This window comes from Prunus dulcis, chromosome 8 (assembly GCF_902201215.1).
Source record: "Prunus dulcis chromosome 8, ALMONDv2, whole genome shotgun sequence".
NCBI classification, from domain to species: Eukaryota; Viridiplantae; Streptophyta; class Magnoliopsida; order Rosales; family Rosaceae; genus Prunus; species Prunus dulcis.
In genome coordinates this window covers 2014363-2026514 of record NC_047657.1, presented here as the reverse complement: position 1 = coordinate 2026514, position 12152 = coordinate 2014363, and the positions used below count along the sequence as shown (strand labels likewise).

Below are 12152 nucleotides of genomic sequence, written 5' to 3'. Positions count from 1 at the left end.
TCTCATAAATGAAGATTTTATATACACTACAATACAACACGTGTATAAAGGGTAAATACCCATAAATTAAATGGAAGTGGGAAAATCAATTTAAAAAGAAAAAAAATGGAAGACAGTGGGAAGGGATGAAGGGTGATAACAAAAAAAAGCTAAAAAAGGCAAAAAGAGGTGTTTGCATCCCTTCATACCCCACCCTTTCTTGCTTCCCTCAACACCATCACAGTAATTGATACAAAATGAGTGTTAATGACTTTCCCTCCTGCCCTCCATGCTAAGATTGTTGAGATGCAGGTGAGAGAGCTCCGTCTGATCTACGTGCAGCTGAGCCAGAAACTGAAGATTTGTCTGACCCACGGACATTGTACTTCTCGTAAACTTTCTCACGATTCTCGGACCACCAAATCTCTGCTTGGTGCTCTCCAAATCTTCTTCGGCTGCAAATGAACGTATATTATCAGATTTTATTCCGCTGGATAGCTTTGATCCATAACACCACAGTTATGAACTGAGTATGCGGCAGAAGGATTGGTAAGAGGGTTCAGGTTCATACCATGTTATGGGCAATATGAAAATCATGATCATATGAAAATAAAAATTAAATCAAATAAACTGATCAAAAGAGCATGGCCATCTATCTGCTTACGAGCCATATTGCATTAGGAAAATAGCATAACCAAGGAGTACCTGAAGCGCACTCGTTTGAGATCTCTAGTTCCATCCCGCAGAGCCACAAGAGTTATATAAACACCAGGCTCATATTGTTCAATCCATTCTGCCTCAACTGTATTACCATTAGCAGCCGATGGAGAATTCCTGGATCTCGTATCATTCTCCCCATCTTGGAAAGGTCCGGATTCCTTGCCATCAACAGTGTCTGACACACTACCACTGACTGCCTGAAATGCTCCACCATTGGGTAGTTTATCTAGGGGATTTACCATCCCATTGGAAGTCAGAAGCTCCCGATTCTGTTGCAGGTTAGTTTCATTCGTTCCAACTGGATCCTTGAGTGAATGAGTCGGGCCCGGACTTCCATTTGTTGTAGCAGAGTCGATTCCCAAGGAGGAAATCAAGTAAGAACTGCTAATCGAATTTGATCTTGAATGCTGCTCTCCATTAGCATCTGGATAGTGAATGCCATTTGGCTCCAAACCATTTGGCAGCCTTTCCGCCAAATCCTTGAGCTGAAATATTGTAAACGATGATGATCACTATGGCAGTTCAACGTAAAACAAAATTCAACCAAAATAGTAGAGGTACTCAGCTACCTAACTCAATAGTAATGAATTTCGTCCAAAAAAAAAAACTCACCTTCTAACAGAGTTGGAAGATTGGGAAACTGACAAAAAGGAATTTAAAACTCGTACTACTGGCCACTAAATGTCACAGCCTATATGGAAATTTAAGATAAACTATGGGTACATAATTCATGCACTAGTCTACTTTCGATGAAGTTTATTATATTAAATTCAATATTATAATGGGACAGCTAAATGTAAGTTTTACTAGACATCAGACATAAAAGTTGAAGATCGTGAATAAATTAAGGAAATGAAAGCATATAGCTGAACTAATGACCTGTGCGGTTAGAGCCTTTATAACTTCTTTTGCAGCTTTACATTTCGCAGCTTCCTCTGCAGCCAATGCCATAGCTTCTTGTGCTTTCTTTGATGAACTCTGAAGCTCTAATTCCTGAAGCTCACACTTCTTTTTAAGGCTATCAACCTTACCACAATGTTTTATAACAAATTGTTAAAATATGATATTACAAATACTCAAACATGAAAGCCGACACCCTGCTTATGAGGTATATAAAAAATAGCAATTAAGTCCAGACAAGTATGAATTATATACCTGTGAACGTAACTTTAGCACTTCCTGATTCAAAAGTTCATTTGTTTTCTTTAAACTATCAGCAATACTTTTTGAGAATGAAAGTCCTGATGTTGTAGGAACTGGAGTCGCGAAACGAGGAGGGCTTGGTCTCCTCGAGAATGGTGATACAGATCTCGAACTTACTCCAGATGGTGTAAGAACTTGTTTGGGAACTGTTCGCCGCAGATCAACAGCAGTTGACATAACAACATCCTTTAATTGCAACAATGAAGGTGCTTGAGCGGAGCGGACGAGGGAAAATGTTTCAGCTTTCTTTCCTTGCTTGGCAGCTTTAGTATCCAATTGTTTTATCAAATCCATGTTAGAAGGTACAGAAGACTTGTATAATCTTATGTCAGCCTTATCCAACCTGTCCTTGTTCTCACCTGACAAGCGAGGTATAGAGTTCCTTCTGTTATTACCACCAATTTCTGACACCTTATTCAATTTCACATAACAAGGATCACACACTCGATATGGTTTCCCAGGATTAGGAGCTAGTGCTGCTCTTGTTGCTTTTCTTGAACTGCATGAGTGGCAGTGCACAAGTCCACAATTATAGCAATTGTGCCTTTTCCTTGTGAATCCAAAAGCCTGTCTACAAGAAGAGCACTGTGACTGCTCAGCACCAGATACCCATTTGTGAAGACAAATAGCTGCTGTATAGTTTGAACCACAACCAATATATTTCACATGTCTATCCTTTAAAGCTTCAACCAAAGTTGGTGTTTTCCGATCTTCAACATCTCCATGGCCCAACCTCCCATTAGCCCCCTTTCCCCATGTATAAACTTCATTCCTGGAAGTTAATACTGCTACATGATAAGCACCACAAGCAATTTCTTCAATACAATCTCCAGAGAGCTTGTCTTCTACCAAGCAAGGTAGCTTACCATCTGAATTGGGATTTCCAAGCTGACCATAAACAGTACTGCCCATTGTAAAAACATGTCCTGATGTCGTCAAGCCAACAGTTAAACTGTGCCCGCAAGCAATTTTGTGAAAATTGTAATCAATAAGAGCTGGAACACAAGTTGGTTTAAGCCGGGCTTCCTTGTCTCCATGTCCAAGACGATTTTTATCTCCATCACCCCAAGTAAACAATTTACCTGATGAAATACTTGCACTAGATTGTGTTGCAATAACCTCCACAACAGCAGCAGTATGCCACACCCCACATGCAACAGAAATTGTCCTCAACCCTGATAGGGATTCTACTTCTCTCGGATATGCAACATTTTCCCTGTCTCCATGACCTAAGACACCAAATGTGCCATCGCCAAATGTGAAGAGTTTCCCTGTTGATGTTACCAGGGCCGTATGCCATGGACCACAAGTCACAGAGGCAACTTGGAGTCCCTCAAGAGGACCAGAAATTCTTTTTGGTATCCAATGGCTGACATCAGTGCCATGACCAAGAAGCCCAGCATTGTGCGTACCATCTCCCCACGTATAAAGTTCCCCAGCCATTGTGACAGCACAAGTGTGAAATTGTCCACATGCCGCAAAATCAACACTTGTAGCTGCCAGCGATTCAACTAGACGAGGTTGAACAACATCCTTCCCAGCACCATGCCCAAGTCGTCCTCCAGATTCTTCACCCCATGTAAACACTTCACCTTGTCTCGTGACCAGGGCTGCATGCCTGACCCCACAGGCTATATGGTGTACATCCAAAACAACATTGGACTCTAATGGCCTAGGCACAAGCACATCTGATCTCGGGCTCAAATAATTTGTATTTTTATCAGCCCCAACCTTGACAACGCTATCACAAATATCCTCACCCCAAACGTATACATCGCCTAGAGCTTCACAGTCATCCGGCGCAGAACCATGACTTGAAGTGCTGGGAGCACTTGAAACACTAACTCGAAATGCATCTGAACCAGATCCTTTTACTTGCATATTTATCTGGTCTGATGCAGCATGTGACCTCTCAGAAACCGGAGAATTTTCAGGTGGAAATCTCTTCGGCGAGATATTTGGTTTGAAACTGACAGAGATCTCTGGAGAGCCACTATCTCGTGGACCACTAACAGAACTATCACTAGGGCTATTTGAGGTCAAGTCCCTGCCATCCTGAAATTAATTTACCCAAAGACTTGATAAGCAGGCAGCAGTTCAACAGGTACACTTCATACATATCTAAATGTAAGAGAAACTTTCATAAATCCAAATATTTGTGTATGTACGTGTGTGCCAGTGACGACTCATTTCTGCATATTCTACAATAATACAGTATAAACTAAACCATAAAGAAGTTGGATGGCTCATTAGTCATTAATGTAATAAAAGAACTAGACTTTTAGAAATAAATAACAATATATACACAATAAGTTCGCCCAGGCAGAAATTTGATATAAAACTATTCTGAGGCATCATGTTTCAGCATTTCAACTTTAGCTTAAAAGCTTCAAATGCACATGATAATGCATATATAACGCAGGTCACTGCAAGACACAATATAAAGTTAACAAGGAAAAGGTTTCTAAGTAGGCATACTTACATCAAGGTAGAGGCCTCCATCACTCCATCCATCAATTTTGGAACGCCCACCTCTACCAGAGGATATTAATGCTTTGAGGCCTGCAATCCACACTTCTGCCTCAACTTTGTCCTTGCAAATCTGGAAGGCAATAATAACAGATTGTCATTTATAATATTATTATAAAAATAAGAATTAGAAACAATGTAATTACAGATAGAATTTAAACTTCCACCACTAACCAGATCAAGAGATCGCTTTCCGTTATTATATATAAGGGAAAAAGATAAATAGTCCTTTTCAGGACGCAGATATCGTTGAAAGACGGCCTGTAGTAAATATGGGGACCATATGAAATTAGAATAAGTACAGCTACAAGACTTCAACCTTACAGTGATATCAAACCAAAAATACATATATCAAAGTAATATCGAATATCTTAACAGTTCTTTGTCCAGGAACGATTCTTGAGACGGAAGCTAACTTCAAACTTCTTTCACCACTACTTGAAATCCAGATCAAAGATGATTCGTCCTGCAGTTATTAAATGAAGCAGTAAGTAGAAAATGGAAGGCATTTAAGAAGCATAAAGATTTATGAATCAAATTATAATAGATATAACCACAAGCCATAGATAGCCAACAAAAAGCAGTCTCGTTAGCAGTATTTTCCATCGCATATGCCAAAAGACAGCAGCAGCATACATATCCAGCAACTTAGCTGCATAACTAATGTCAACTGACATTAAACATGATCAAGTCCTTACAATGTGCAAAATTTCAGTCTATCAAAACCCCATAAATCCATTACTGATACCTTTCCTTCGAACTATAGACCATATTTTTCCCTGACTGACCTGAAACCACACTACAATTAAATTCCAAAAAATCTAATCATTGCCCTAGACTGTTGGAACTGCCTACTGTACCCTCTCAGTTCCAATCTTCTACAAAAGAACCTTAATGTTTTTCTTCAAATTTTGTGTAACATTGCAACATAAAACTTGATATTTTAAAAGATATATTGCACAATTCTGTACAAATTTCCATCAAACCCTGCTATACTTCTGATTAATCAATGAAAACTTATTCTTCACTTCATCCTTTCATAAGTGAATACATTGTGTTTTACTGTCTGTTTCTATGCAGGAAATGTGGAATAAATTTTTTACTTCAACCTTTATAATTGCACACATCATGTTTTATTCCTTGCATGCAGTAGACGAATTACCAATATCTTACAGTTTTAAATAAATTTAAAAAAATCTTAATAGGGAAGCTTTAGATACAAACTTACAGTAGAAAGTCTAAATGGACAAAACTTAGGCTTTCCCTTACGACCATATTTCAGTAGTTGAGCACCCTTCTTCAAAGCAATTATTGCCTGCAAATCATTTAAGGATCATTGGAAACAATGAGAAAGATAACAACAGCAGATAAACTCTTGATGCAATAAACACATGACCACAAGAACCCACACAAGAAAGTAGTATCATTCATGCTGGAATAATGAGTTCTTCTCACAACCAAAATCAAATTTCACTCTAATCATAATGTTACATTAAACTTGGTACCACATATAGTAACAACTTTGTAACTTTCAACCAAAAGCACAGCAATTTAGTTCTCTCTCAGTTACAACCTTCCAAGATACATTCTAGGTCTTTACTGCCTCCCCTCCGGCAACTAAGAGAATTAATCTCTAACTCCAAACTTCTACAATATTTTGAATCTGCTAAAATTACAATTGATTCTGTTCCAAATTGAGCAGCAGGTTTTACACCCTGAAGAAAAAGTGAAATGTGGTTGCACGTAATGCCATTGCCATTAGATCACCCTGTGGCAATAATGACTAGACACTTATCAATTGAAGATGTCAGTACTGTACACATGTCCTTGGACCTAACCCAGACGTCAATCTGGATTATAAATGTGCTTGGAGAAAATAAAAATAAAGAATTTAAATCTTAAGGCCTGTTTGTTCCTTTACAAACACCCATTATTGCATCACTATGCAAGAAAAGATGAACCCAGAACCTCATAAATCAAAACCTTACAAGATATGTTCCCAAAAATATTTCTACAAAGCTGTTCTCCGAGTACGAAATCAAAAACCTCTCACATTTTTCACATACATGTGAGCAAGGCTGTTACCAAAAAAATATAACATAAATATGGCTAAAAATAAAGAATTCTCCACCCAATTTCCACCTTTTACATGTAAAAGAAGAGGCAAAAACAAATCTTCTGATTTTAAAGTAACAAAACAGGCACAAAACAGGTTAAGGATCTTTTAATTTTCTCTCCTTTTATTTACATTTGCTCAGGTTCACAAGGACTCTCTTCAAATGAACACGTACTAAAATTTTGAAGAAGAAAATTTAGAGAGAAAGAGACCTGGTCGATGTCACGGTTGGCATTCCCGGAGCTAACAAGATCTGCCATTCCATGTGAGAGAAATTACCGTAACGCCACCACCCTCTCCGATCCCTCGGCGGAGCTCCGTTCATCATCTACCTTCCAACTTTCTCTGGCTCTCGCTCTCGCGCGTCCGTACAATACCATTAACGGCCACGTCACCACCACCACCACCACCACCTCTGCTCAGCTCTCTCTCTGTCTCTCTTTACACTAAGCCTCGTAGATCTGCTGAAACCCAAAGACCTCCATTTCTGAGCTTTGACTCCAAGCAAAGAAGAAGCTGAGCTCGAAGCCGTGGACTGTGGAGAGCTGGTTATGGAAAGACTGAGGGCGAAAGAAGGCGGCTTTGAAGAGGAATACGGGGGTTCAGAGAGGAATTTAGAAGGTGAGAAAAAGAAGAAACGAAACGGCGTCGGAGAAGGGAACGGGAAGGAAGAGAACCGGACGGAGGAGGGAACAGAGGAGAGAGAAAAATCCCTGGAAAGAGAAAGAATTTAGGGGGTGGGGTGTCCGAGTCTGTAAAAAGTACTAGTCAAAGCTGTGGAAAATTGAATACCGATAAATTAAATCAAAATTCCCTTGTTTCTTTTTCTTTCCTTATGGATTTTCTCCTTCTTTCAATAATTTTCCCAAATTCATATGTAAAAGAATTTTATTCAAGTATTATTTTGTTTCCCGTCTTTTATAGACATACAAATACAATCATAGTCTTCAATGTCTGCAAGTGAGTACTAACTAGTTGAGAAGATACAAGTCCAAGATGGAAAGTCCACCCAAAAGTTTTTCATTTATAAAAAACAACCATAAAAATAAGAAACTATTATTAGCACTCTAAAATTATAGGTGCATTCTTAAAAAAATAATAATAATTAGAAAACAAAATTTCATCAATTTTTTATTATATATAAGCGATATTCTTACTCATGTGCAAAGTAGAGAGCACATCCACTCTAACCAACTTGGCTAAATTCATATCTACAATTTCATCATTTTAAGACATGCACGATGAGAAATGCCAACAACAATTCTGTAAACAAAATCTACTTGATTATTAATTTGATTTAATATCAATCCTAAAACATCTTCAATAACTTCTTCAACAATTTGAGATACTCAAATAGATGAACCACATCATAAAAAATCTCTTCAACAACCTTATCAAACTCAGGATATTTTGTAAGTAATGCATAATATGCAATCTTAGTCACAGAACGCCACTATGTGATATTTCCAAGATGGTCGCTTTTTGAGACTTTATTATATGGGAGTGATGTATCAATTATTGCTACTAAGTTATTTTTCATTGATGCATGTTTGGTTTTTGCTTTAGATGCATGTTTATATCTCATTAGTAATAACTAACTATATGGAAGCAGTTAATATTCTTAACATTTTTTAACAAGCGTTTGGTATGAAAAGAACTTGTAGCTCAAATGAATATAGTGTTATGAGGTCCTAAAGTGTACAATGCAGGTTTTAGTCCTAGGGTGTATAATACAATCACATACCATCTTACTCGTTTTGCTCTCCCAAATAGAGTATTTTCTCACGATAAGAAGAATATATTGGATAACTGTCAATTTTATTTGTGATAATTTTACAATACCTTTTGATTATTTTGAAAAATGTTCTCAATATCGCTATCAAAAGAAAAAACAAAACAAAACCTTACAAAAGAGAAAGTTTGCAATTGTTCAGACACATTTTTAGGACTACGAAAAAAACATTTCAAAAATATACCCATAGAACCCAAAAACTCAACAAAGAAATTTAAATATATATAATCATACACAATCACATCACTTGTTTATTCCCGATTTTTCTCACGGGATCCTCATTTACATTTTCAAAAGATACATTAGAGTAATACAAAAGAAAAAAGACATTAGATTGTGAGCTAAGTGTAAAAAGCTAGTAATTATCCTAAATTTTAAAAAGCTAGTTAAAATGTGTGTTAAAAAAAAATTTAATTAAAGAGGGTAGCTTGATTTAAATTTGTACTAAAGTTTAGAAAGAAAAGTACAAATTACTTGTGGTGTTAAGTTTGAAACCGTTGGAAGAATAGCGGAATGACAATAGTAGACTTCATGGGGAGTTACGTGGAGAACGAATGGCCAAATTGTCCATTGATTTTACACTGAAGTGATGTTAGAGAGGGTAGGGATGGAAATGCAAAGGAAGAAGCTCTACCTTCCTTTTGGACGAAGGAAAATAACTAAGAATTTAGCTAAAAGTCAGGAATTTAAGAAGATAATGGACAATTCCTTTGTTTAACAACTTAAAAAGCGAAATTTATTAAATGATGAACGGAAAAAATTGTGAAAATTGGGGCATCAAATTCCCGAGTTTAATTTCCACCAAAATATGTGTCAGTTCACAATTTTCATAGTGCTGTTTACAAAATTCGACATGCACAAATCCAAATGATGAAATCTTCAATTGCCAGAAATTGAAATAATAGAAATCTAAATTCATCATTTTAAAATTCTATGTAATTTTTAATTCTTTCATCTAAATGGAGGATCAGAGAGATTTGATGTCGTTTATAACGCAAAAGCACCAGATTTTGAACCCAAACGAGGAGAATGTATGAGTTTGTGAATATCCCAATATTGCACCAATTAATGTACCACAAACCACCAGCAACTTTAAAAACTTGATATATATATATATATATATATGTGCACGAATATCATTGATTTTGTAGAAGAAACAACATTGGTGACATGAATTATATAAATATATAGTTTTTTTTTTTTCTTGTTTGCTGATATAAATATAAAGTTCAATGCATGTTTTATGTATATCATTACATGTATCTTAATTATTTTTATTTTTCTTTCTAATTTTTGATATAGTGGTATTTTTCTTTCTAATATTTAAAAAGGTCTTACATTCTAATTTGGAATTCCCCATTCCCTAATTGATTAATGGCATATTTATTAATCCGTAATTGGATTATGAGGAATTGAATTGAGGAGAAGTTGGATTGAGAAGAATTAGATTCTGGATTCCTATTGAAGTTGTTTACTAAACCATATGGATTGAAAGGAGTTAGATTCTAGATTTCTATTGAAGTTGTTTACTAAATCATATGAAATTAGGATAGGAGTGGTGCTAATTACTAAAATGTCTTCTTTGTTAGGTTAAAGTATATGACAAATTTGGAATTTTTAAAAATTGTGTGAGGATATAATGGGTAAAAAAGATGAATTCCTAATGAGTTAGTTCTCCATAAATTAGAATACCACCTCTCACCCAAGAATTGAATTCCTCCAAAATCAGGAATTCAATTCCTAATTTTGTGTGGGCCACACCTACTTTTCAATTCCTTGATGTGAATAAAATGCAGGAATCCTCCATAGGTGAAATTCAATTTCTGATGAGAATTCCAATTCCTGATTATTAAACACGCCATAAAGGAAATTGACGTATATTTTTGTCTACATAGTTTGAGTCATTTTTCATTTTGGTATGCTCCATTTCAATTTTGACAATTTCAAACATGTACTTTTGTTTGGTTTGAAATCTAGACCAAATTATAAATTCCGTCAAATTAATTGATGGAATTCTATGTGGCAACATGCAACGACTTTTTGTCTCTCTACAATTTTTGCAATTAATCTAAAACGTAGTAATTTCCACATGTAGGACTTAATTGTTGACTAAACAAAACTACATGACTAAAATTGCCAACATTAAAAATGACAATGACCAAAGTAGAAAATAGATCAAACTATGAAGATTAAAATTAGAATTGTCCAGACTTTTTTTTTTTTAATTGAAAACTAGATTTTTCTTCTTCTTATAATTAAAAAAATTAGAGTTTTTCTTTTTGTCTTTCTTTTGTTTTTCCCCCTTAAACTCATTGAAAATTGATAGTCCAACTTCCTTTCCTTATAAGGGATAAAAGTATCTACAATGGACTCCTTAAATCACCTCCCTAGACAAATTTAAGGGAGGAATTAGAAAAATACAACTCCAACTATGCTCCATACCCATCTTATAAAATAGGGAGGCCTTTAGGAGCTCATAAATATGAGGAGATAGAGAGGACTCCTAGTGACTCCCTATAATTTAATGTTGCTGTATTTAATAAGTATTTCAAACCTTTAATTAATGCTAACTATTTTTTATATTATTTTTTAATAGAGATGGACCAATTAAAAAAGAATTATAGCATTTATGATTCTTTAAACTAGAGAGTATGATTGAAGTTTAAATTTTATAGAGAGCTTCTAAAATAACTTTTATATGTTTTTAACTAAAATTTAACTTCAAATTTGAGGGATCCCGAGCCTCTACATTTATACGCATCTAAGATAATATTAACCACTCGATTAATCTAACAGATTTTAATTAATCCACATTAATATAATTGTATTATACATAAACTCCCGCGTTGCACCTTATCACGTTTTCCATCTTATTGCATCAATGCCTATGCTTTCACGTTTGTTTGTTTGTTTGGATGAATTAATATTTTCTTCCAACAAAAAGAAAAAAAATAAAAAAAAATAATTGATATCTCTTTGTTTTCTATGTTCTTAGTGTTTAAGCAGAAATCATGATGGAAGGTTACACTCTTCCAGTGTAGAATCCAATATAAACCGAGTTCATATTGATTTAATAATTTGATTTGTTTAAAATATTCAAGTGATCTAGAGATTGCATTACATGGGTAATTGCTCGGAATTAAAAGCAATTTTGATTATTAATTCACACCCATGTAATGCAATCTCTAATAATAATTATGATTGTGTGAGTCATTTTATCTGCATCTGTGTGCGCTTTGATGTTACTTCACCACTTCTTCAACGCACCATGGTCACTTTCTCAAAAGTTGGGGTGGTGGAATTCAAATATGAGTATCTCCCTCATTACTATTTTGCCTGTGGGTGCCTAGGTCATCCCACTCAAGTATGTATCAAACAATATGAAGCTGCATATTTACCTCTTACCCCGCGGTTGCGTGGACATCTGACTTCTATTTTTGCTTATTTGGAAGGCAGTACCAACTTTTTGGTAGTTCACGACATGTATGACACTCTTTCTTATCCTGGGATCTATCCCATTTGGCTTCCTAGGATGGTTTTAATGAGACTTCTGGTAGAGTGTCGATCTTTGTATGCCTTTTGGCTTATAAATGAAATCTTCCTCTCTTCACACACACACATACACACACACACAAAAAAAAAAAAAAAAAACCTAAAAAACAATCATGATTAACTATAGTTTCCTTTTGTAATTTCAATAAAGTTAGCCACCAAAAAAAAAAAATGTAACTAAGTGAAGCAATAGAAATAGTGAGACAAATAAGCAGTTGGTTCTAAGTGGTCATTAACACTTTCATGTAATGAGGATAATAT

The 12152-nt window shown here is 35.5% G+C and overlaps 1 protein-coding gene across 1 annotated transcript; it reads right to left on the bottom strand.

Annotated features, from left to right (window-relative positions):
- LOC117636870 (PH, RCC1 and FYVE domains-containing protein 1-like) lies at window positions 1-7426 on the bottom strand. Its single transcript, XM_034371575.1, has 9 exons — window positions 6760-7426; window positions 5660-5746; window positions 4808-4897; window positions 4606-4692; window positions 4385-4504; window positions 1855-3957; window positions 1579-1725; window positions 685-1184; window positions 1-434 (listed from the first exon to the last, which is right to left on the bottom strand). Exons 1-9 carry the CDS (start codon window positions 6805-6807, stop codon window positions 272-274), a joined length of 3345 nt encoding a protein of 1114 aa, XP_034227466.1. The 5' UTR covers window positions 6808-7426; the 3' UTR covers window positions 1-271.
- Between the last annotated feature and the right edge of the window lie 4726 nt (window positions 7427-12152).